Raw genomic sequence first — 21,258 nt, 5'->3', positions numbered from 1 at the left:
ATAGTATCTATCTATCCATCTCTCTGTCCTGCCTTTGACATATATTGTCACAGATAAAGTTACATAATGAATATTTCATGGGCTGTTGAACAGACCCACGTGAGAGCCCCCTTTTCTGGAGGCTATTGCAAAGTTGTGACCAGTGAGCATTCAGCTTCCCCCATTTTCTTCTGACAGAATAAACTACATTAAAGCACACTGCAGGGCAAACAGACGGACAAAGAAGAGCACATTCTTAATGTGACTGTAAACACAACAGATTTCAATGCCTTGCTTTCTCACGCTATCGTAGCTCTGAATATTCCTCCTTATAGCTTCTCTACATATCCCCCCCCCCCTCTCTCTCTCTCTCTCTCTCTCTCTCTCTCTCTCTCTCTCTCTCTCTCTCTCGCGCTCACAGCTCTGCCTAGCAACCTCTGTGTGAACCTTAGGTATGACAAATGCACACCGGCAGGCGGGACGATCTTCCGTTGAACAGGACAGATTATTCTGCTTTCTCCACACACTTTCTGTTCAGATTAGTGAGCGTTCACCCTCGGACTGAAACTATAACTCAGCCCTGTTTGGTTTAATCACACCTTGTTACACAAGACGTGATGTTGAAATCTCAAATGGACGTGAGGTCACTGCTGTTTTGTAATAGTTAACATACATATTTTCTTAAACTCACCCGGTGTGTTTACTCCACTGCATACTGTATCAGCAACACATTTTTTCCTAGATATTTATCTTGTTATAGTAACCCATTAAATATACAATAAACATTACACATTTGTTGTTTATAGTAGTTACCATTTCCCCCATATTTAAAATGTGTATCTCTGAACAGCTAAAGTCAAAAGGCATAGTAAAGGCTATATTACATAATAACAGGGGTTCCCTGTCTATTTGTGATTGTCTCAGCTCTCCCACTCTGTTAGATGTGTCAGCAGGGACAGCTGAAACAACAATTCCTCCTGAGCCCTGCTGTCTGTGGGGAATCTGTCATGTTCACTAGAAAATAAAAAAATGCTGCACTCGATGCTCACAGATGTGACCTGCGTGCGTCTCTCTTGACTCTGCGATTTGCTCAGAATTCCCAGAAAAACAGCGATAGTAATTACCCTTAGAAAAACCAAATTTTCGACAGTCTCTGCGTTTGTATGACTGAGCTGTTTAAAACCTTCAATACATCTACAGTAGAGAGCTTTCAGATCAGCAATTAGAATAGTTGATATTTGACATGTATAACAACAAAAAACAGAAACTAAACAAAAGATTCATGCTAAGATAATATACAACAATATTCTAATAAATATTTTCTCCTTCAGTTAATTACATTCTCATAACAGTGATGAAAGAGTCAGCCATTAGAAATGTTTAAACACCGCCTCAGGATGCATTAAGCTGCTAGAAAAGCATTACCACATCTGTCGATCAACACTGTCAATCTGTCTGACCTCACATCACTTTCCATTAACTCTCTTAAGCCCTTTCACCAACTCTCACACACACACACACAGAGAGACACACTCCTCTGCCTCGCCAGCCCCATCTCAGGGATGCTATCCTTTTCACTCGGTTACTCAAATCGCTGTTCAATTAAACTCTGTCAGTGGAACTTAAACATCCATTGGACAGCTGGCCAACCGTTCAAATGATACAGCTGTGGTCATCCTCTACTGTACAGCCGGGTATACACTGCACTAGGGCTTGGCAATATGGCTTAAAAAAATAGCTCTGTATTTTTAGGCTATTCCGTAATATACAATTTATATATCTTGATATTTTCTCTAAAATAACATCTGTTTGATTTAACCTTTGATGCGTATGATCACACCAGCATGATCATTTTAGTAAATTAATCTGAATTTAGAGGAACACAGCTTGTATATGACATTTAAATTTAATCAAAATGTCCTGATATTGTCAGAGTGACACTCTGAGGTGGTCTGCTATCATTTTGAAGTAAAGGTGCTTTGTGGAAACAGGAAGTTACACTCTGAGTTGGTCTACTGTTCTTTCATTTGGAATTGACGTGACCTTGGGACAATGATTGACGTTAAACTGGTGGAGCCGGTAGCAATTTTTCTGTCAGCCACGCTTGTTGCTATGCGTAATGGTATGACGTCATTACTTAAACATGTCGGAATATTGCCATTCTCACGATATGATTTTCCATGTTAAAAATGATACCGATATTATCGTAAACTATATGATATGGCACACCCCTACACTGTACTAACAATCACGGCTTGCCACAAACGTCATTGTCCTGGCCTGATACCCAGCCTGGATATGCTTTCTTAAGTTAACCATAAGATGTAATACCCCTGTTTAATTGCAGATCTCAAAGGAGTCATCAGACGATCTCTGCAATAGTCCCTACTAAGGGCAGAAAGCCAGTACTCACTAAACTAGCTTGGACAGATCAGGCCTAGCTCCATGCAGCAACTCTGGATTCCAGTTCATGTGCCAATCCCAGCTCGATGCAGGTACCCAGACTGCCCCTGAGAGCAAATTAGGGAAAGACTGCATGAGACACTTGCGACTATCAAACTTGGGAGTCATTTTCCCCTTTCATTAGCTAAGGGCGTTCTTTGTATTTTGTGTAAAGTGAATTCAGAAAGCCAGTGAGTATTTTTTAGAGCTAATGCTGCCTTTGTCCATTCAGATTAAAGGATCACTAGTGATAACGGTGCCACCCTACTGTACCTCTGTGGTCGGAGTAGTTTTTAATGCTCTGTTGATGAAAATACAGTAGTTGTCTTTCCCCTCCCTGCCACTGAGCTGCTTAGCTGCATTATGTGGGCTGTAAGAGGTCAGCTGTCCGAGCAAAATCTCCCGTACAGCCAGGGCGGACTACTGGGCGTCATTATGGTATGGCATCATTGATCGCCAACGCTTCTTCCTGATCAGGGCTGCAAGAATTAACACAAGTGTGTGTTTCTGCAGCTTTCTTTTGTAGTATTGGTAATAAGGGATGTAGGTTTCACAGCTTGTTGTTTGGGCTACATGGTGAATTTAAATCAGAATATTGGTGTCTTTTGTTTTGTGTCCTCCTTCTGCACACTTCTGAAAAAGAGAGCTTGTGTTGGTGAATTTTACTCCGCTTGTAGTCGTGATTGCAGAAACGCACATCTCCAGCTTTTCTCTCCTCTCCCTCTCCCCCGCACGTTGAAGTGCAGGGCCCTAACAGTGCTCTGCATTCACTCACACAGATTGAGTGTCTGACAGGGGTTTTAGCAGCTCAGTAGATTTTTTGAACAAGCACAAATCAGGCACTTAATCAAAGCAAGGGACGAAGGCCACAACTCAAGGGAGGGCATTGTGATAATATGTGGAGGCGGAGGAGATACATTTCTTTTCTTTACGCTAAGATTTCTTCAGCAGTGCTATCTAACATGCAACTTCTGAGTCCAGCACTAACAATGGTAACTGATGGGGTTTAATTTCCAGGTATTGTTCAAACATTTCCCTCTGCATTGATACAAAAATTACAATTTGCATTGATACATTTTTTTTCCTAAGAATAGTCATGCATTGGATTTAGCGATTTCTGAGTCACCCTGCTGTGCTCACCCTAAGCACAATGTCACTAATTAGCAATTTAACAGCGGCACTCTAAGGCATTACGTAAAGATCAGAGATTCTTATTTTTAGTTCAGCATCCTTTATGATTTATCTTGTGACTAACAATGAATGGACATACTCTGATGAATGAACACAAAGCAGCTCATAGTTCAGGTCAGTATTCGCTCAATTATAGCGTTTATTAATGATTAAAGTGTGCATGAAAGACTGAAAGAGATAATAAATGTGTACACATTCACACTGACTTTGACTCTGGGATCACCAGCAGACCAGGAGGCGATGTGTCCTCTGCAGTGCAATTTAATGTCACGCAAGTGAAAACTTCAGTAACAAAATAAATAGAGGTAGTTTATAGAGCATGAGTGTCACGCAGATGAAAGACCTCCCCTTCAGCAATGTCATGACTGCGCTGCAGGAGTCTTGATAAGTGGGCACATGTGGAACAAGGTTGCAGGTTTCTAACAAAAAGGATAGAACACATTTCACTAATCATCTTTTCACAGCAGTAGGTGTAGAGCTTTAACATGTCTTGTCAGGCATGCTCACAGCTATGCCTGCTAACATTGTGATTTCTTCAAGAGAACTATACACGTCATCATGAAGTGATGAGGTGTCAGTCATCTTATATGATCTTGCCTTTTCTGTTTATCTGGTATTTTGGCTTTTTTGTTGTTTTCCAGATACAGTCAAAGCAAATGAAACGCATGCTGTCAATCTGAAGAAAGTCAGCAGATGTGCCTGTTTTGAATTATTAAATCATAGTAAGTGTGACAGGCATGGTTTATTGGATTGAGCATATTTGTCGCTCAGTCTGTTGGCATATTTTTGTAGCAGTTTATAGCTCCTGGTTTATTAATTACAAGGCATTAGTGCATGTGGTGTTGTGTAATTTTTATTTTAGGTATTTTACAGGACTGTTAAAGTGAAAACGATTATAAATACAGACTGTTGCGATCTGGTTTGCATCTGGTAATGAGAGTCAGTTAGCTGGACAAAATGCCAGAAGGAGCAATATGTGAAAAATGGTTGTTCTATTGATTAATTTAGGTGATGGATCACTAGTCTGTCAGAAGATGCATGCTTCTATTGATTACTGTACCTTGCATTGCACAACAGTCAATAAATGTGTAGATTTTCTGATGCAGATAAATCAAGGATCAACAAAGGATTCATATGGTTTAGTAATGACAAGTCGTCACATGGTTTCAGTAGCTATGGAAATCTGTGGCAGGGTGGTACAAGTCTAAACAATATGCTGTAGGACAAAGGTTGTATTTAAATAAATATATTTTATTTTACCCTAATGCTTGAATATTGTTAGGCGTGCCTTAGGCTGGATGTTGGGGACATTTTCCCATATCTAGCCGAGGCTGGGGGATTTTTTTGTCAGGCTTATTATGTGTATATCAGCATGGGACTGACACTGTATCTGTGCAGCGTGAGCGCCTGTCCCCAGCCTCTCCCACTTCTCAGTACAGTACCTTCACCATGTCACGACTCCTGGGGGCCCTGTGTTCCTCATCACCCTGACCCAAAGTGCAGGACATAACCCTCCAAAGGTGAAAAGATCCCCTTCGGCTGCTTCAGTGCAGTCACATTCAGTACGATGCTGGTTCAGGGGCTTTGTTTAAAACCCCTCACAGGAAGGAGCATTTTGAAACACAGTCTTGAGCCTGGCTTCTCTGGTCTCTGTCTACAGTGTCACATTTAAATCAAATTTCAGTTGAATTAAACCTTAACCCTCAGGGTTCTATTTAAGTCCAGGAAACCAAAGGTCATAGCTCCAAGAATAGAGCTGTCAGTTAGCAACAGCCTGTTTGTTTGAGTCCCGTGATGGAGGTCGCCTCATCGACTTCTTTTACTATACACGTCTGCTTCTGATGGCATCTCTTTTAATTATCTCCTTGGCACACTGGCTGGTCCATTCAGATAAGCTTCAGTATTATATTACTGGGAGCGTGTGTCTAATCTACTGTCTCTTCAATCTGCAGCCACTGTTGTGCTGAGTCCAATACTGTGGTGTTAACTTTCAACCTCCAACCATTATCATATTTTTACTACTCAGCTCCTCTAAGAATGCTTTTAATGATCATCACACCAGCTAATAACAAACAGATGTTATACAGTAGTATTCAGGAGCTGCATCCTGCAACCTTAATGATTTCTGTGCTCAGTTTAAGAATATGCAAAGTTATACAATTTCTTTTAATCACTTACGAGGAATACAGCAATATAGACAAACATAGCATCTCAGTTATGTCTGACAGCCCTGCCTTTGACATATATTGTCACAGATAAAGTTACATAATGAATATTTGATGGGCTGTTAAACAGACCCACGTGAGAGCCCCCTTCTCTGGAGGCTATTACAAAGTTCTGACCAGTGAGCATTCCGCTTCCCCCATTTTCTTCTGACAGAATAAACTACATTAAAGCACACTGCAGGGCAACAGATGGACAAAGAAGAGCACATTCTTAATGTGACTGTAAACACAACAGATTTCAATGCCTTGCTCTCTCACGCTATTGTCGCTTTCTGAATATTCCTCCTTATAGCTTCTCTACATATCCCTCCCACCACATCCCCTCCCTCTCTCTCTCTCTCTCTCTCTCTCTCTCTCTCTCTCTCTCTCTCTCTCTCTCTCTCTATACTCCCATCTCTTGCCTGTGTGCCCCGTGCGGCTTTACGCTGCGCACAAGGCATACAGATGTAAATTTAATCCAGGCAACGGCCAGAGCTGTCAATTGAATATGAGGCTGCCCTTTTGCTAACATGCAGTAGTATTCAGTAGAATATTCAGCAGACGGTGCAACTATCAAGGCGGACTCAGAAGGAGAGATGAATACCTCCCGGAACTGTGTTTATTCTCTCCATCTCTTTGTGTGGATCTATGTGTTTCCACTCTTAAAGCTTGGCACCAAAAGGGGTTATCTCTAGCACTGAGCTCAGCTTTAAAAGGAAATTGCAATACTCTATACTGTCAGCCTCTGATGAGCCTCTGATTAAAGCCAAAGGAGGACACCCGGATGAATCAAGGAAGAATTTGCAGAGGGAAATTCACACGAGCGCTTTTTTTTTTCTTTTTTGGAAGATTTAGATTTTTCTTTTATTTATAGCTTTGTACTGGACCTGCGTTTTATGTATCTGAAGTCTGCAGCGATTGCACATTTGTTTCTCACACCAGCTGAGATAGAGATGCTGTAATGTTGTGCATGGATTTGGACTTCCTTTGAGAGGATTTTGTTTTCACCTGATCAGCAGTCCTTCACCGTTTGAATACATTCTGATCTGCCCTCCCACCCTTCTGCCCCTTTTTTTTCTGAACATTGTCAGCTGGTTAGTCACTTTAACGACTGGGTAGTGATTTCTAAAGGAGGAAGAGTGTGTGAGACTGGATTTGGAGTAGTTGCCTCCTACAGACTGAACTGCCTCATGCTCATTAGAGGATCCTCAGACTTCGCACCTCTCGGAGTTTGTCTTACCTGATTTAACCAGAGGAGAGTTTAAGTATCTGCATTTGGGACGGCCGGCCAAAATCCAAGATGCAGGTGTCATTAGTGTGCACTGACCACCGTGGGGGGGTGAGCCGCGCCACAGAGGACCGGCTAAACCGACAGAACGCCAACAGCCCCAACACAGGCACCCGCAGCAAGTTCAGAGCAGTGGCGATGGTGGCTCGCAGTCTTGGACAACTCTCTGTTCAGAGTGTGCCATCCTCCAGCGAGCAAAGCATGAGGACTGGCATGAAGTATAGGTAGGGCATGTCTGAACTGTTAACTGGTCGCTATAAATTTCATCAGACTTATTTAAAATATTTTAATTGATCTTAAACTGCAGGATTTGTCCCCCTACTGCTAAAGTAGATTTTAATTTTTACCGTCACATTCCTCTTGGCTCAGGCTACAATACATCACAAGAAAAGACTGCCCATTTGTCCAATCTTGCTATGTACTCTATGCCAGTTTTTCTTCCTTTCTCCTTCCTGTCAGAACTGCCAAACCCCACCTGTTTAAGATTGACGACAGTTAGTATGACAGTAACTAATTAATTAACCTCTCCAAACTCCCCTCAAAAATAGCAATATCTCAGAAGGAAAGATTTGCGATTTGTAGTTTTATCTGATCTTTGCGCTTAAATGATACAACTAAGTGGTTGGCATGTCATTTAAATGTTAGTGGCCATTGATCTGTTCTGTGGAGGAATGACAAACAAAGTAAAGTAAGCTGCATTGTTCAGCTTTAAAGAGCAAACTTTAGTATTTTAGTATTAGTATTTTGTATTAGTATTTTTCCAGATTGGTCTCTTTAGTGCAAGAATACTATTATCACAAAACCATTTTTGTATTTTTTTTTTTACCTTATACTGATAATCCCTTAGTTTTGAATTTCTTATAATGTGGGTTTATAGAGATTATTATTACTGCAGATCCTTTTGTAAGCAGAAATAATAAAATCCAATATATATCCAATCATTATCCATACAAAGTTAGTTGTTACTATTGGAATAACCCTTGTTGTTATATTAAAGAGTGTCCCTGTCATACTGTGAAAACAAACTTTTGCCCACACCATTGTATTGTATGTTGACATAATGCTGCATTGAATATTTATCACATCCTTTCAATCAGTTGAGGTTCAGCTGTCCTGACATGATGGATAAAAGATTAGTTAATTTGCAATAATGACCTGCTCTCTGTCACTAAACGGCTCACCAAGACAACAAAATATTGATTTAAAATGACAAGCGCTCACTAAAAAAACCTGCATCCATGTACTACATTCTAGCACAACTGCAACCTTTGCAATATACATATTTTCAGTATGATTTATGCTCTACTCATTCTTTTCTCTAACTAGCAACCTAATTCTGTCTGATATATATAAAAAATATTGATAATATGATAACAGTCTTTCATTTTTCTAGCCTTAGTTTGAGTAGCAAAGTGTTGCCAAGGTCTACTGCATTTTTTGCTAAAAGGTCTTGCTAGTTCTTTTGATAGAAAATGAATACAACTGAACACACTTCTTGACTGGAGAGTAATATTAGATATGATGTGCAGATATTTGTTTCTGCAGTTGTATCAAAACTGCAGCAGAAATCTCACAATATAGAGGCTAATGAAGAGCCTCCATAAAAAGTTTTTTTTGGTTGTCTATTTGTACTGTGCTCTTTATAGGATTGTCATGCAAGTTGTGAATTACATTTCTGATATAACTGTTAATATTGTAATCAACAGTTTATCTTTTCAAAAAATGTTTTTTCAAGCTCCAAAACCTAAAGAAGAAAAAACTGCACGGTGATGTTGTGCCTTTGAAGCAGAATTGTTTTTGGGGGGTGAAAGATTAGTGGTACGTTGATTTAGAAATTAAGATTGGGCGTTGATTAGAGGAAATCCATCACCCGTCCTCAGTACTGTTGTCTGAAGGAACATCACAATCCTTTGCATCTGATTTGCTAGCGTCATTATTGAGGCTAATAATATTGAATGAGAAAAATCATTTTCAGCTCGGGGCGCAAGGAGCTGTTTGTGTTCTGTGCTTCCGCAGTGTAGTCCAAAGTACATAACAGGCTCTGTGTTGTGAAATAGGCTTGCATCTGATGTAAACTGAAGGTAATGCTGGCCTGAATGCAGAGTGAGGCTCAAAGAAAGGGAGATTGCTAAGATAATGCTGGTGTAGGCACTATGCCCAAGAGGAAGTAAAGTAGGCTGGAGTGATCTGTGCTCATGTCACTGTGTATCTTTCAAACATGCCTCTCTGAGTTTAAGCTCGCAAGCCCTTTCACATGGCCATGCATTTATCTTTTTATCCTTGAACACAAGGAGTTTTTTCTCTCAGTTAAATTCAGTTTTTAGTTTCTTCATATTGACATTTTGACAGCTGAAGTTTAGTGGTTTTGTAACTGTTCCCCAAAAGAATACAGTTAAAGCTCATCCACCCAGCAAAACTTTCTGCGATTATCCACACTGCAGAATAGCCGTGTGAAATTCAGATCAGACTTATTTGCATACAGTGCTCTCTCCGTTTCCTTCAATGGCAGCCTTGAGCTTGAATCAAGTCTGTCAGTCTTCATCCATGGGATGCTGGTTAGGTTGGAAGTGACCTCCCCCACAAGGCCGAGGAAACCATCAAAGTGAACATCTTTTCAAGGTATACGGAGGGATTGCGGCAGCTTTAGTGGGCTGCCTCACCACAGACTGAACCGTTTTGTAATGTCATACCGGGCCTGCATGACTTGAATGGTTAAAATCATCAAGCTTGACTGTGAGAACCTGCACCTCCTCCAAGGAATGATTAAATGCCTTCAGTCAGGACTGAATTAATGATGCACACAAAATGGCTTATGATTATGTAAAGTAGTCCTTCTAAGGGAATGGAAGAATATCTGTGAGATTGGGAAGGCAGTGCAGGTGGGGAGACAATCCTATAAAGCCCCTGCTTTTCACAGTCCAGTTATCAGCTCTTCTCTCAAGCAACCAAACCTCGGAAGGGTCTTGAGGGAATGAGTCATCTTTACAGGAGCCTCTATTATTTGCTGAGGCGTAGCAAATAAACTGCTGCAAAGTATTGCCAACGTGTATAAGTATGAATAAGTCTCACTTTTTGGTTGGACTGCCATTTTTGTGCTTTGTGCAGACTAAATATAGGAGCGCATATAAACTGCTTGGATAACATTTGTGCGCTTAAAAGGATTTTATTTTGTGTCACCGCATGGTATTGTTCTTTGTCACAGTTTATATCAGCTCCGCAACACTTGCAGTATTGTTTATTACTATGACCATGTAAATCAAAGCTGACTCACCTTCTCTCCTGGTGTAAATCTACAAGTAACTCGCTTTAGCCCAGACTGTCAGTAGGATTCCTCACATCTCTGGAGGTCCATTTTTGGTTGTAAAGTTGACAGTGAATCACAGCCACAGTAAAAAGCTATTGGCAGTGTTGTGTAAGCAGATGGCATAGAAATCCCACCACTGTGTTGTGTGAAGCTGTGATGTGTTTTTATAAATCACAGAGATAACCTGTCTCACCAGTTCTGTTTTCATTTAGTGCACCTTGAAGTGACTTGATGTAACAGATGGCAGAATTTATAATGATAGAAATGGGAGCAGCATACTGTCAAAAATGTGTAATATGTACACATCAGTTATTAGTACACATGTTTAATGTCCTTATTGTATTATTAGCTGTAATTGCAGAAGGGAAATTCAATGGTGGCGCTAAACTATGGGAATGTTCTTGTCCTTGTTGGGGAATTTTAAGAAAGATGAAACTGAGCACCCACCCTCCCAATAGTTTGCTACACAAATGCAAAAGCATGCATTGCTCAGGCTTTTGGTAACAAAAGCTGTGGGTGTGAGATTTGGGGCGTCATGAGTGTGGGTGCATGCTGGGACGTTTTCCTGTTTTCTAAGGGCTCTTTATCAGGGAGCCAGCTTTCCACAGCCTGCACTCCCCCTTGAAATATGAATCATAAATAGACTGTGGTAGTTGAACATAACACGCATACAGGAGTACACTTTGGCCACTCTACTGTAAATACTAAGACTTATCCACACAGCACAGATTTTAGGCCCACAGTAGCCACTTGAGGTATCATCTTAAAGAACATTCACCATCTGTTTGCTCTGGGCATGTGGAGAGAAATTGCCAAACGGTGGGATGGTTCATTTACTGATGTAGCCTTGTGTTTCACTGTATACACTGAGGTTTTGTCTGTGTTGTTGTATAAGAAATCGAGTGATATGGGGGGGAGGAGTTGTTGTGGAATATTTTGCCTATAACCGTGTTCACGTGAGGGACACACTTGTGTTGTGTTGGAGAAAATGAAGACAGCTGTTCTTTCTTTGTCTCACTGATAGAGACAAAGATAACCCAAGATAATAGTGGCAAACTAGCTTACTGAGCTATCAATCACCATCAAAAATATACATATTGCACATCAAACTTACTGACAATAATTAACAAAGATATAAGAACAGTATGTCAGCATCTATTTCACATACCGAGAATGCTACCAAAAGAATGGAACGTCGAAGATTGAAGCGGATAGTATGGAGAGATGATAACACAAACCATGAGGCTGTCCTGCTCACATTCAACTTTCTGACTAAATCCCATGGTGCAAAGGTCCTACAGTTCCTAAAGGAACACACACACATGTGGAACAAACTACTGCCAGCAATGGGAGAAGAAAAACATTAAAGTGAACTAATGTCCTGATGGGGACAGAACAAGTTCTGTCGTGCACTGCCAGGAAGAGGCAAGTCCTTTGTTCAAAGTACGTGTGCAGGAATTTTTTGTTTAACTTTAATAATGATTTAGTCCAGTGTTATAAAAGCTGCCTATATACATATGTGCACAATAATGTGTTTAAATGCTGTGTGTGAGGTTATTATATTTATAAAGCTGCCACACTAGACTGTCATTCTGCATACATTAAGGAGATGTGATGAGATTTACAAATGAGAACTGAATCAACAGACTTGTTTTGATTAATGGAATGTGTGTTATGCCTTTTTTCTGCATGAGAAGCATTTGAACTTCTGGTTATGTAATGTGTGATTGAGTAAATAATGTAGTACAGATAGAAGTGAGCCTGTACTGTAGAAGGAGGCCAGAGCTATAGTTTACTTCAGAAAGTAATAGAGTGCAGGCCAGTAGGGGAAAATCCCATCTACCCCACAGCATCATGCTTAGTCATGTTGAATATTAACCTCAACATTTTCTTTAATTAGACAGATGGCACCAGCCAGTTTTCTCTAAATTGATACAGTAGCCAGCACAATCTCCTTTTCATCAGCAAGATGGTCTCCGTCAAGCTAGTTAAAGCTAGTTAGTACAGTTTTACCCTTTTATGTAAATACCTCTAATTAGCATATTTGTGATTAGGGCTGCAACAAACGATTATCTTTATTAACGATTAATCTGTTGATTGTTTTCTCAATTAATGGATTGTTTGGTCTATAAAATGCAAGAAAATAGTGAAAATCTCCATCACAATTCCCCAAAGCTCACAGTGACATCTTCAAATGTCTGGTTTACATTAATAAAAGACTAAGGTGTTATTAAAAGACTATGGTACTATTTAAATGAAGATTAAGAAATTAAGATCCTGAAGCCATTGTTAACTCAAAAACTGACTCAAAATAATGAATTGATTAATCAAATAAGTGCTGATTCATTTTCTGTCAGTCCACTAATCAATTAATCGACTAGGGATGTAACAATACACTCGATAGCATTTACCATTTTAAGTTCACAATATAATTTTCTCACTATTTCTTTTAACAGAATAAAATGACTGAAAAAATATTCCTTTATTTATATAAACCGTGCAAAACAGCAGATGTGTCCTCTTATCAAAAGTGCAACTGAAATAGTATTTTATCTTAAATAACAAAAACATAATAAAAGATTAAAGAAAGGCTTGTTTATTGCAAAGGCCATATGGTTAAATTTAAATGATTTTTTTATGTAATGCCAATAACCTATAACAACACCTTTGCGTTTGCGACAAAAAGAAGAGTTCAGGTTGTCTGTTGCTTTTAAAAACATAAAATGCATTTAATCTGTTGACATTGTCAGGGAATATGCTTTATCCATATCCTTTGGCTACGATTGTCACTTTAAAAGCATGTCAGGATGGCAGAGCACAGCTCAGTTTGACATTAAAGATGCAGTAAAAGAGACGTGGAATCCCCTACAGGTTCTAGGAAGTTTCTCTCTCGTTCCTCTCCAGCGTATAGCAGAAGATTTTCCATCCCTGTGGGGACTGGCAGATTTATCCCCAGACAAGATCCTCTGAAAACGACCGAGTTAGAAAGAAAAACAAATTCAGCCTCAGGGAATCCCTCTGAGCAGACAATCTGTTTATGCCCAAGTCAAAAAAAAAAAAAAAAAAAACTGCCATTGACAACTGTCTTAAAGTGCTTCAATGCCAGTGGCTCTATGTTTTTGGCTGCATACTTGAAATGAAATACATTAAATCACATTTGACGTGTTCTCAAGCTGCTGTCAAATATGGCGCTGCAAGCAAATTACACTATATTATACTGTGTATAACTGAGCGTGTGTTAATTTAATGGCTCCATGAGAGATAGCGGATCATCGAGTCACGTCACAAGAGCAGAAATGACCGGAAGTGACTCTGGAACTCTGGAATGTACAAAATAAAACTTATTTCGCAGCCACTTCATCCAGATCTGTTTTAGTTTTTTTTTTTTTTTTTTTTTTTTTTTGTACAAAAGCGTGTACACATACATTAAGAGGATGTTTAAAAGACTCACAAGATAATACATGTTTGAGTGAGATCTCAGGGTCAAATGTGTGTGTTGGTGACTTATTTTTATTGTGTATTTTATGTTGTCTATACCAAAACATTTAATGCACTAGCTTCAAGAACTGAAAGTCACACGATTGGTGATTTGACAGGGCCTCGAACAATTATAGTTTAAAGGATCTTCTGTACAGGTCTATCCCTGTGTTGAGGTTAGAACTTAAAGGAATACTTCAACATTTGGGACTTATGTTAATCTACTTTTTTTCCTGAGATTTAGATGAAAATATCAAAACCACTTTCATGTCTGTCTGTTAAGTATAAAGCTAGAGCCAGCAGCCACTTATCTTATGAGGACTGGAAAAAGGGGGAAGGCTTGCCTGGCTCTGTCCAAAGTTTAAAAAAATCCCACCTCTAAAAGTTATGTTGTCACTGTGAGGTTTCCAGGCAACATCTGGCATCTGGATATAACAAAATAATTTGTGAGCTATAGAGGTGCTGGTAGACAGTTCCTCCTGCTTCCAGTCTTTATGCTGAGCGAAGATAATCGTTTCCTTCTTTATCGATTTTCTCATTAACTCTTGTCAAGAAAACAGATTAGCGTATTACCCAAAATGTTAAATGATTCCTTTAAAACAACTGTTAACTCTTTAAGAAAAAAAATTTTAGGTGCCATTCACCTCCTGTCACAACTCACCCCACGCAAATCTGTCTTGGGCTTTATCTGAAACAAGAATTGAGTTTTTGTTGTGTTAAGTTGTGAAAACAAAAGGTTATCCAGCTGGCAGCAAGTGAACAGAGTCTCATGGTAGAATGCTGTAGGGTTTGCACAATGAAGCACATAACCATTCATGCTTCGTAGCAATGAGGGGAATTGAAGATAATTGGATAAATAGGGTATCCAACTGTATGCTTGTTAAGGTTCAGCTGATACAAAGAAGATGGGATTTTTTTTTGTTTTGGGCAAACTGTTGAGTAGATAGATAGATACAGTAGTTGGATGGACTGATTCTTTACGGTACGTTCCAAGGATAACTGTTGCCACAGTCTGTACACAGCCTCATAAATAGTGCATATGCTAACAATTCATGTGTATAAGCAGCTTAAGAGTAAAGTGGCACGCCCTATTCCTATTAAGTCAGGAAATTTCTAATCTAATATTATTCACTGTCACTCCTTCCTTTAATGGATGTTACCTAAACCTAAATGATGGAGGAAACCACCTGCAGCCAACACGAGCTAGTGGCATTCGGTCTGTGTGCCTTCTGAAGTTGAACCCACGAGTTAGGTGGTATTAATAGTGCTGCTCGGTGAACATATCTCTCAACACGTTCCTCTTTACAGGTCTGTGACCTTGTTTCCTAATTCATCACCCTGTCCTGTCCACTGACTTCACGTCCACTTTCAGTCCTCTCTCCCACCCAGTCCATGCCTTCAGTCCTTCCTTATACTCGCTGTCACACCTTACCGAGACTTACTGTAACCAGTTCATGATTTTTCGGTATAAAGCTTTTAATTGGGATATACTTGATGTTGGTCTATCAATCCCTCCTCCTCTTCTAAACCATTGTCTTAAAACACAATTAGGCTACAGCAGATCTGACATGACAGGCATATAGTTGATACCCTGTATACGTTATAATTTGAAGGGTGCAACAGTAGACTGAACATATCAAAACTCTTAACAGTATTGAGTTGATCATTAAGATGACTAAAAGCATAATAATGAATTGTATGTTGATTTATTAATTCAAGACTAGCTAAAATCATGGGTGTCTGTACCATTTTTGTATGTAGGCTGACAAGTATTTGTACAATGTGGGTGTATATTTGTCCCATCACGGATTGAGTTGGGTTCCTAAATGACCAGTACTATCTACCAGACCAAATAGCAACGCAGATTTCGGTGCCTCATTTCAGTGCCACTTGAATGCCTGCACTGCTCTCTGTTGCTCCAAAACGTTAGCCTACCGTTAGCTAGTACCTTGCTTACACACGGCTAAAATACTGAAAGCTAAACGGTGTAAAAAGTTTGACTTTGTTTCACTGGAAAGGATTCCAACACCAGGACTTTTGTTGGTGGTAGTAATGCGCGTTTCCATTGCTGGGTTGATGTCCTGCTATTACACATCTTTCTCTCTTCTGTTTCAGATTTTTCTTCTAGAGACATTGACCCAATAACCAACAATCCAGTAATCAATAATTAATGACTGAAAGATGTGCCCTGCCTAATGTTGACATTGATGGAAAATAAGCTCCACTTTGTTCCACAAATCAGCTTCCATCAATGGGGGCCACAGTCGTCAGCAGAGCTGAATGATTGACTTAGACGAGCAGGATTTATTGTGTCAAGATGAAGTGAAATGCAACCTGTGTGTAAACAAGCCCCAAATACACCTCCAAGCCACCCTTAATCACATAACCAACATTAGAAAATGAAAACCCTCGCCTTGTCCACTTGAGCTTCTGGCTGATGGGATCAGAAGGCTAATGTTAACTCATGGAAAGGCTTCCTAGTATTTCAAAGTAAACAACCAGACTGGACATGCGCTATGCTCACTACGTTTCTCGTCAGGCTTTGTCCCTGCGGCTGCATTGATGTTGCTGTCCTGTACTGTGCCTGCCTGTCTCCTTCATTATTGAGGAGGGTGTGAGAGAGATGACATTACTGTTGCAGTTCATGTCTGCTGAGACTCAGCGTGAACCTGACCCCTGCCTGCTTACAGGCCCTGGCAGAGGGTCATTTTAGCAATGCACAATGCAGTATTCAAGGCCAGTCTAGTAAATTATTGAACACAACAATGTGCTGACAAAGGGACATCCTTTACAATGAGAACAATGACAAGGGCAGAGCTGTGTATTCTGATATCCTGGTTATTTATTTTAAGGTTCAGGGAAGTGCTTAAATGCACTAGTACTGTATGTGCAGTATTCATGGTTAAAGCATGCTTATGTAACACCACAGTAAGCTTTGCTTTTTGATAAGCCCTTACACACGCTGATGAAAATGATGTTACTCTAGAAGCATGTGTGTACAGTTGCTCCTGGTATATCTTATTAGTTTACTATGCATCTCATTTTCTGAACATGTATGTGCACCATGTATTAACACATTAAGCAACACTGCATTTATTTAATCACATTAGGTGTTTAAATGTGGAGCAGTGCAAGGCTTGAAACAGACTCACTCTACAGTGTTTAGCGACTACCTACTAAAGGATGCCGTCAAGCAGAATATTGAATGAAGATATTTTGCACTTGAAAAATGTCTCAGTCCATCATCAAAAACCCTCTAGCAAATATGCTCCACTAACAATTTTGGTCAGTGAGCTGCTTTTAGTTTTGGTTATCTCCATTTGTGCCATCAGCAGCACCCTGAGGGTGTATTGTACTCATTTAATTAAGAGGCAGTTAATTGTAGATTGGCTCCAGTGGTTTGCCAGAAGGATCTTGCACTGCGGTGCACAGTAAGGGCACGTGGTCCCACTGGATTCTCTTATCTTTCTCCCTCACGACTGACTGTGCTTGTATAAATCAACGGGCTCCTATACGTGACATCATCGAGTTCTCTGATTCAGTTCTTTAACTCGATTACAGACCTCACTGACCAAATCACATCTTTTTAATGAGGCTCTTTGTTGTGAATGTGTTTGACCCAAATGCTTTACTATACACAAAATGGATACAATTTCATTATTTTTCCAAATCACTCGATTTCACTGAAACCTCTGATGGCTGAAAGTTGACTTTTGCTGTGATTTGTAATCTCTTAATTTAGAAAACAAAAAATATATATGAATGGAGAGCCTCTGCTAGCATCCATGGTGGTTCAGTGAAGTAAGAGTGGAACTAATGATGTTGGATGATGAAGTGAACATTTAACTGGATTAACACTTCCACAATAGAAAGTATATGGAAATACATAAAAAAGAAACTTAAAACACTTTAAGAGCCTTGTTTTGGTTTTGAAATTGACACAAATGTGGCCCACTTGGCCTACTTGCAGGGGGATGTGATGCTGTTAAAATGTCCTTATTTATTTTAAACGGTTTAGTCCGTTTCTTTGGGACTTGGTGTTCAGACCACATTGAATTAAGTGAATTTTGTTATTCACCACAGCAATTCAGCAATCTTATCATGGCTTCACGAAACACCCACCCACACACACTCTCAGTCAGTCCCGCTTACACATGCACATGTCACAAGCGCAGTCATGTAACACACACATCTGCACACACACAGCACACCTATCCTCGGTCTCCCTCTCTACTCCTTTTCATTTCAACTGTATTTCTATATAGGCAGTCTTACAAAAATATATTAGATATCCTCCCACACGCTCACTTTGAGTCCTGCACATTACATCATCTCTGATGCCACATTTTTTTTTATTTCTTTACACTGCCAGCTTATCTCTGAAAGTAGGTTGACCAAAGGTAGCACACTTCATTTTGGTTGTTTTAATAATTTCTTGGATCAGTGATATCTGATGAAACCGAACTATTAAGGTCTGGAAATACACTACAAATTCCTCCAAAAAAGAGAAATTAACAACAAATTTTAACAAGATCAGTTATTTCAGTGTTGCCATTTAACTAGCAGCCATAGACGTCTAATGGTGTAGACACATATAGCCGACGGCCGACCGTTGACAGAAAACCCAGTCGATATGATCAGTCGCGTCCCCGAGGTCCAAAAAACACCAAAAAGACGAGAGGAGACGTAATACGTCTCTATAACAGCAGGCGGCGCTAATCTGTAATGTTGCCCAAGAAATGAAAACCGGCAGCTGATTGGACGAACGCGTCACATGGGTTTGTTTTCTCCGGAAATTCAAACCAGACTGTCATGGCAGCCGTTCAGAATACGATCTCATATTGTACTAAAATAGTTCACTGAAACATGGTCAGTTTAAAAGGATTTTAGTCAGATTTTGAGAGACTCTAGTCACCTCATTCTGCTCGTCATTTCCGGGTGAGTTCCGACGGCCCTGCCGCCGACCGAACATGTCAGGTCGGCCAAAATGAACGCCGACAGCCCCCCAGACGGACGACGACACGGGACACACCGAACCTATTTGAGTCACTGACCTCGCCAGACTGTCCCACGGCCGATAATCGGCCTGATGTGTCCCGGCCCTAAGAGAAGTTTAAATGCTCGCACAAAAGAATGAAAGCTGTAATTGTCAGCAGAGGGGTGTGTCTGCTCTGTGATAGGCTCAGAGACGCCACCTTTAGGAGCAAGTTGTTGGGAGTAGTCAAGCTTCCGCAGTGCTGTGGGGGGATTTTTGTCAGATGGCGGCTGAGGCATCCTGTTGTGCTGTGAGAAATTTCAGTGGATGTCATGGTGGGCCTGCTTAAGAACCACTTCCTCTCTCTGACTTTTCCCTGGCATTTCACTGCACACACACACACACACACACACACACACATTCTAATTGACGGTACACGTGTTACTGTCCTTCCTTACACATCCAACATGCATGTGTCAGTACTGTAGTAGATGCTGGCTGCCTTCAAATCCATACAAAACCCCTGTTCCTCCTAGCTTCAATGACTTCCACTGCAATTGCCTGCTTTCCTCACGTTACAGATGATTGGTAGGGTTATTTATTTATCAATCAGTCAAACAATAATACAAATGACACTTAAAGTCCTACTCTAATGGTCATAACCACTGCAGGAGTGCATAATATCACAAATTACTGCCACCCCGGTGCTGCATTTATCTTAATGTAATTTTCTCTGTTTTGACAGAAACCTTGGGAAGTCGGGCCTGCGGGTGTCCTGCCTTGGATTAGGTAAGAGTCTTTTTGATCATGAGACACACTGAGATGTTTGCTGCACAACCAAATACTTTGTATAGAAGATCTGTGAGGGGAACTCATAACCCCACTGTCCTTTTTATCTTCAAAAAAGGAGGAAAGAGTTCCAGTGACATCCATTTTTTTTTTTTTTTTTTTTTTTTTTTTTTTTTAGCTAGATCTTGTTTGTTGTCCACTATGTGCAGTATCCCTTGTGCAGAACATATATAATATAACTGTTTACTTGCTTATCTGTGTGCATGTGTGTTTATGTACTTACACTCTGACCCCACCTCCCTGTCGACCTCTGTAGGAACATGGGTGACGTTCGGTGGACAGATAACTGATGAGGTGAGAGCAGATGGATTTTGTTATCCTCCATCAGTCAGAGCTCTGGAATGGAAGCCCTTCACATGATCTGGCACATCAAGGGTTGCGCAAGAAGCCTTTTTTTACTTACAGTGAAAACATACTGCCATAGGGAGTCGACAGGCAGAGAATAAACACATAGGAAGGCAAAGCCATCGCAGCCTTCTTTAGTCTTGTGAAGGAAGTTTAATAATTGAAAAGTCCTCACATCAGTGGTCTCTCACCCCACCCTTCACCGTCTCTGTTCCTTCTCCCCTGATCTCTCAACAGATGGCAGAACAGCTGATGACTCTGGCCTATGAAAATGGCATTAATCTGTTTGACACAGCGGAGGTCTATGCTGCTGGGAAGTGAGTATATCTTGTGCCACAGGTCACACAGTAGTGAGCAGTAATGCCAACTATTACCACAACCATAAAGGCACTAGGTAGAGATTATATAGAACTGTAGTGTTTCCCATTGATTACCTAGAATGTGGCGGGCTGCTATAGTCTAATTTTCTTTTGTGCCACATTTTGATAATAAGCCAAAAATATGTTTACACTTCTCATAATAAAATAAAAGAACGTTGTGTCTTGCGCTGTTGCCTCAGCAAATCATCTCTCACTCATTTTATATTTTTCTATGTCATTAGGGTCAGTAAAAAATTACGACAGGCCAATAAATACAATCAGCCAGTTGCTCTATAGGGCCGGTGCTAAAAAAAGTAAAAAATAATCGTGTGTGTGTGCGCAAGAGACAACACCAAATTGATGCATTTAACTTTAAAATATACAAAATTCGACCCACCGCAGTCTCACAAAAGCCTGTGGGAAACACTGACTGTTCAGTTGCCTTGCTTGAGTGTCGGGTGAAAGCATGATCCACAGTCGTACACAACGCAAATGTTCAGAGCATTAGAGAGGATGTACTGTAAATACTACATTGATACATCCAGAATAGACACTGCTGGTGTGTTGTCTCTACTAGTGGTAAAAAAATCCCTGATACTTAAAGTGTGTGTGACAAAACACACACTTTAAATCACAACAACACACTTTAAACTACTATAGCTGTGTAGCCATGAAAATAATTTCAGTTTGATGTGCAGAGGCTTTAGACACCACCCAAACACAATGGAGATTTGTTTGAGTGAGTCAAAGTTGTTAAAAAATTACTTTGAAAACTCATCAGCAATGTGTCTTCCAAAAACAAAGTATTTGTTACTCTACATTCCACAAACATCACTGTCAACAGT

The 21,258-nt window shown here is 40.2% G+C and overlaps 1 protein-coding gene across 5 annotated transcripts in view; it reads left to right on the top strand.

Annotated features, from left to right (window-relative positions):
• kcnab2a (potassium voltage-gated channel subfamily A regulatory beta subunit 2a) overlaps positions 1 to 21,258 on the top strand; it is a 104,495-nt gene that overhangs the window by 66,401 nt on the left and 16,836 nt on the right. For 4 of the 5 annotated variants that reach the window (XM_028575654.1, XM_028575652.1, XM_028575653.1 and 1 more), the window contains 3 exons: positions 19,606 to 19,649; positions 19,966 to 20,003; positions 20,292 to 20,371. In XM_028575654.1, the coding sequence (XP_028431455.1) occupies positions 19,606 to 19,649; positions 19,966 to 20,003; positions 20,292 to 20,371 (162 nt within the window). Of the gene's footprint in view, positions 1 to 7,116; positions 7,329 to 19,605; positions 19,650 to 19,965; positions 20,004 to 20,291; positions 20,372 to 21,258 lie in introns of those variants that run through there. The other variant, XM_028575650.1, reaches the window with a different exon arrangement.

This window comes from Perca flavescens, chromosome 4, assembly GCF_004354835.1.
Source record: "Perca flavescens isolate YP-PL-M2 chromosome 4, PFLA_1.0, whole genome shotgun sequence".
NCBI lineage: Eukaryota > Metazoa > Chordata > Actinopteri > Perciformes > Percidae > Perca > Perca flavescens.
The sequence above is the reverse complement of the archived record's forward strand: the minus strand, read 5'-3'. Positions and strand labels throughout refer to the sequence as shown.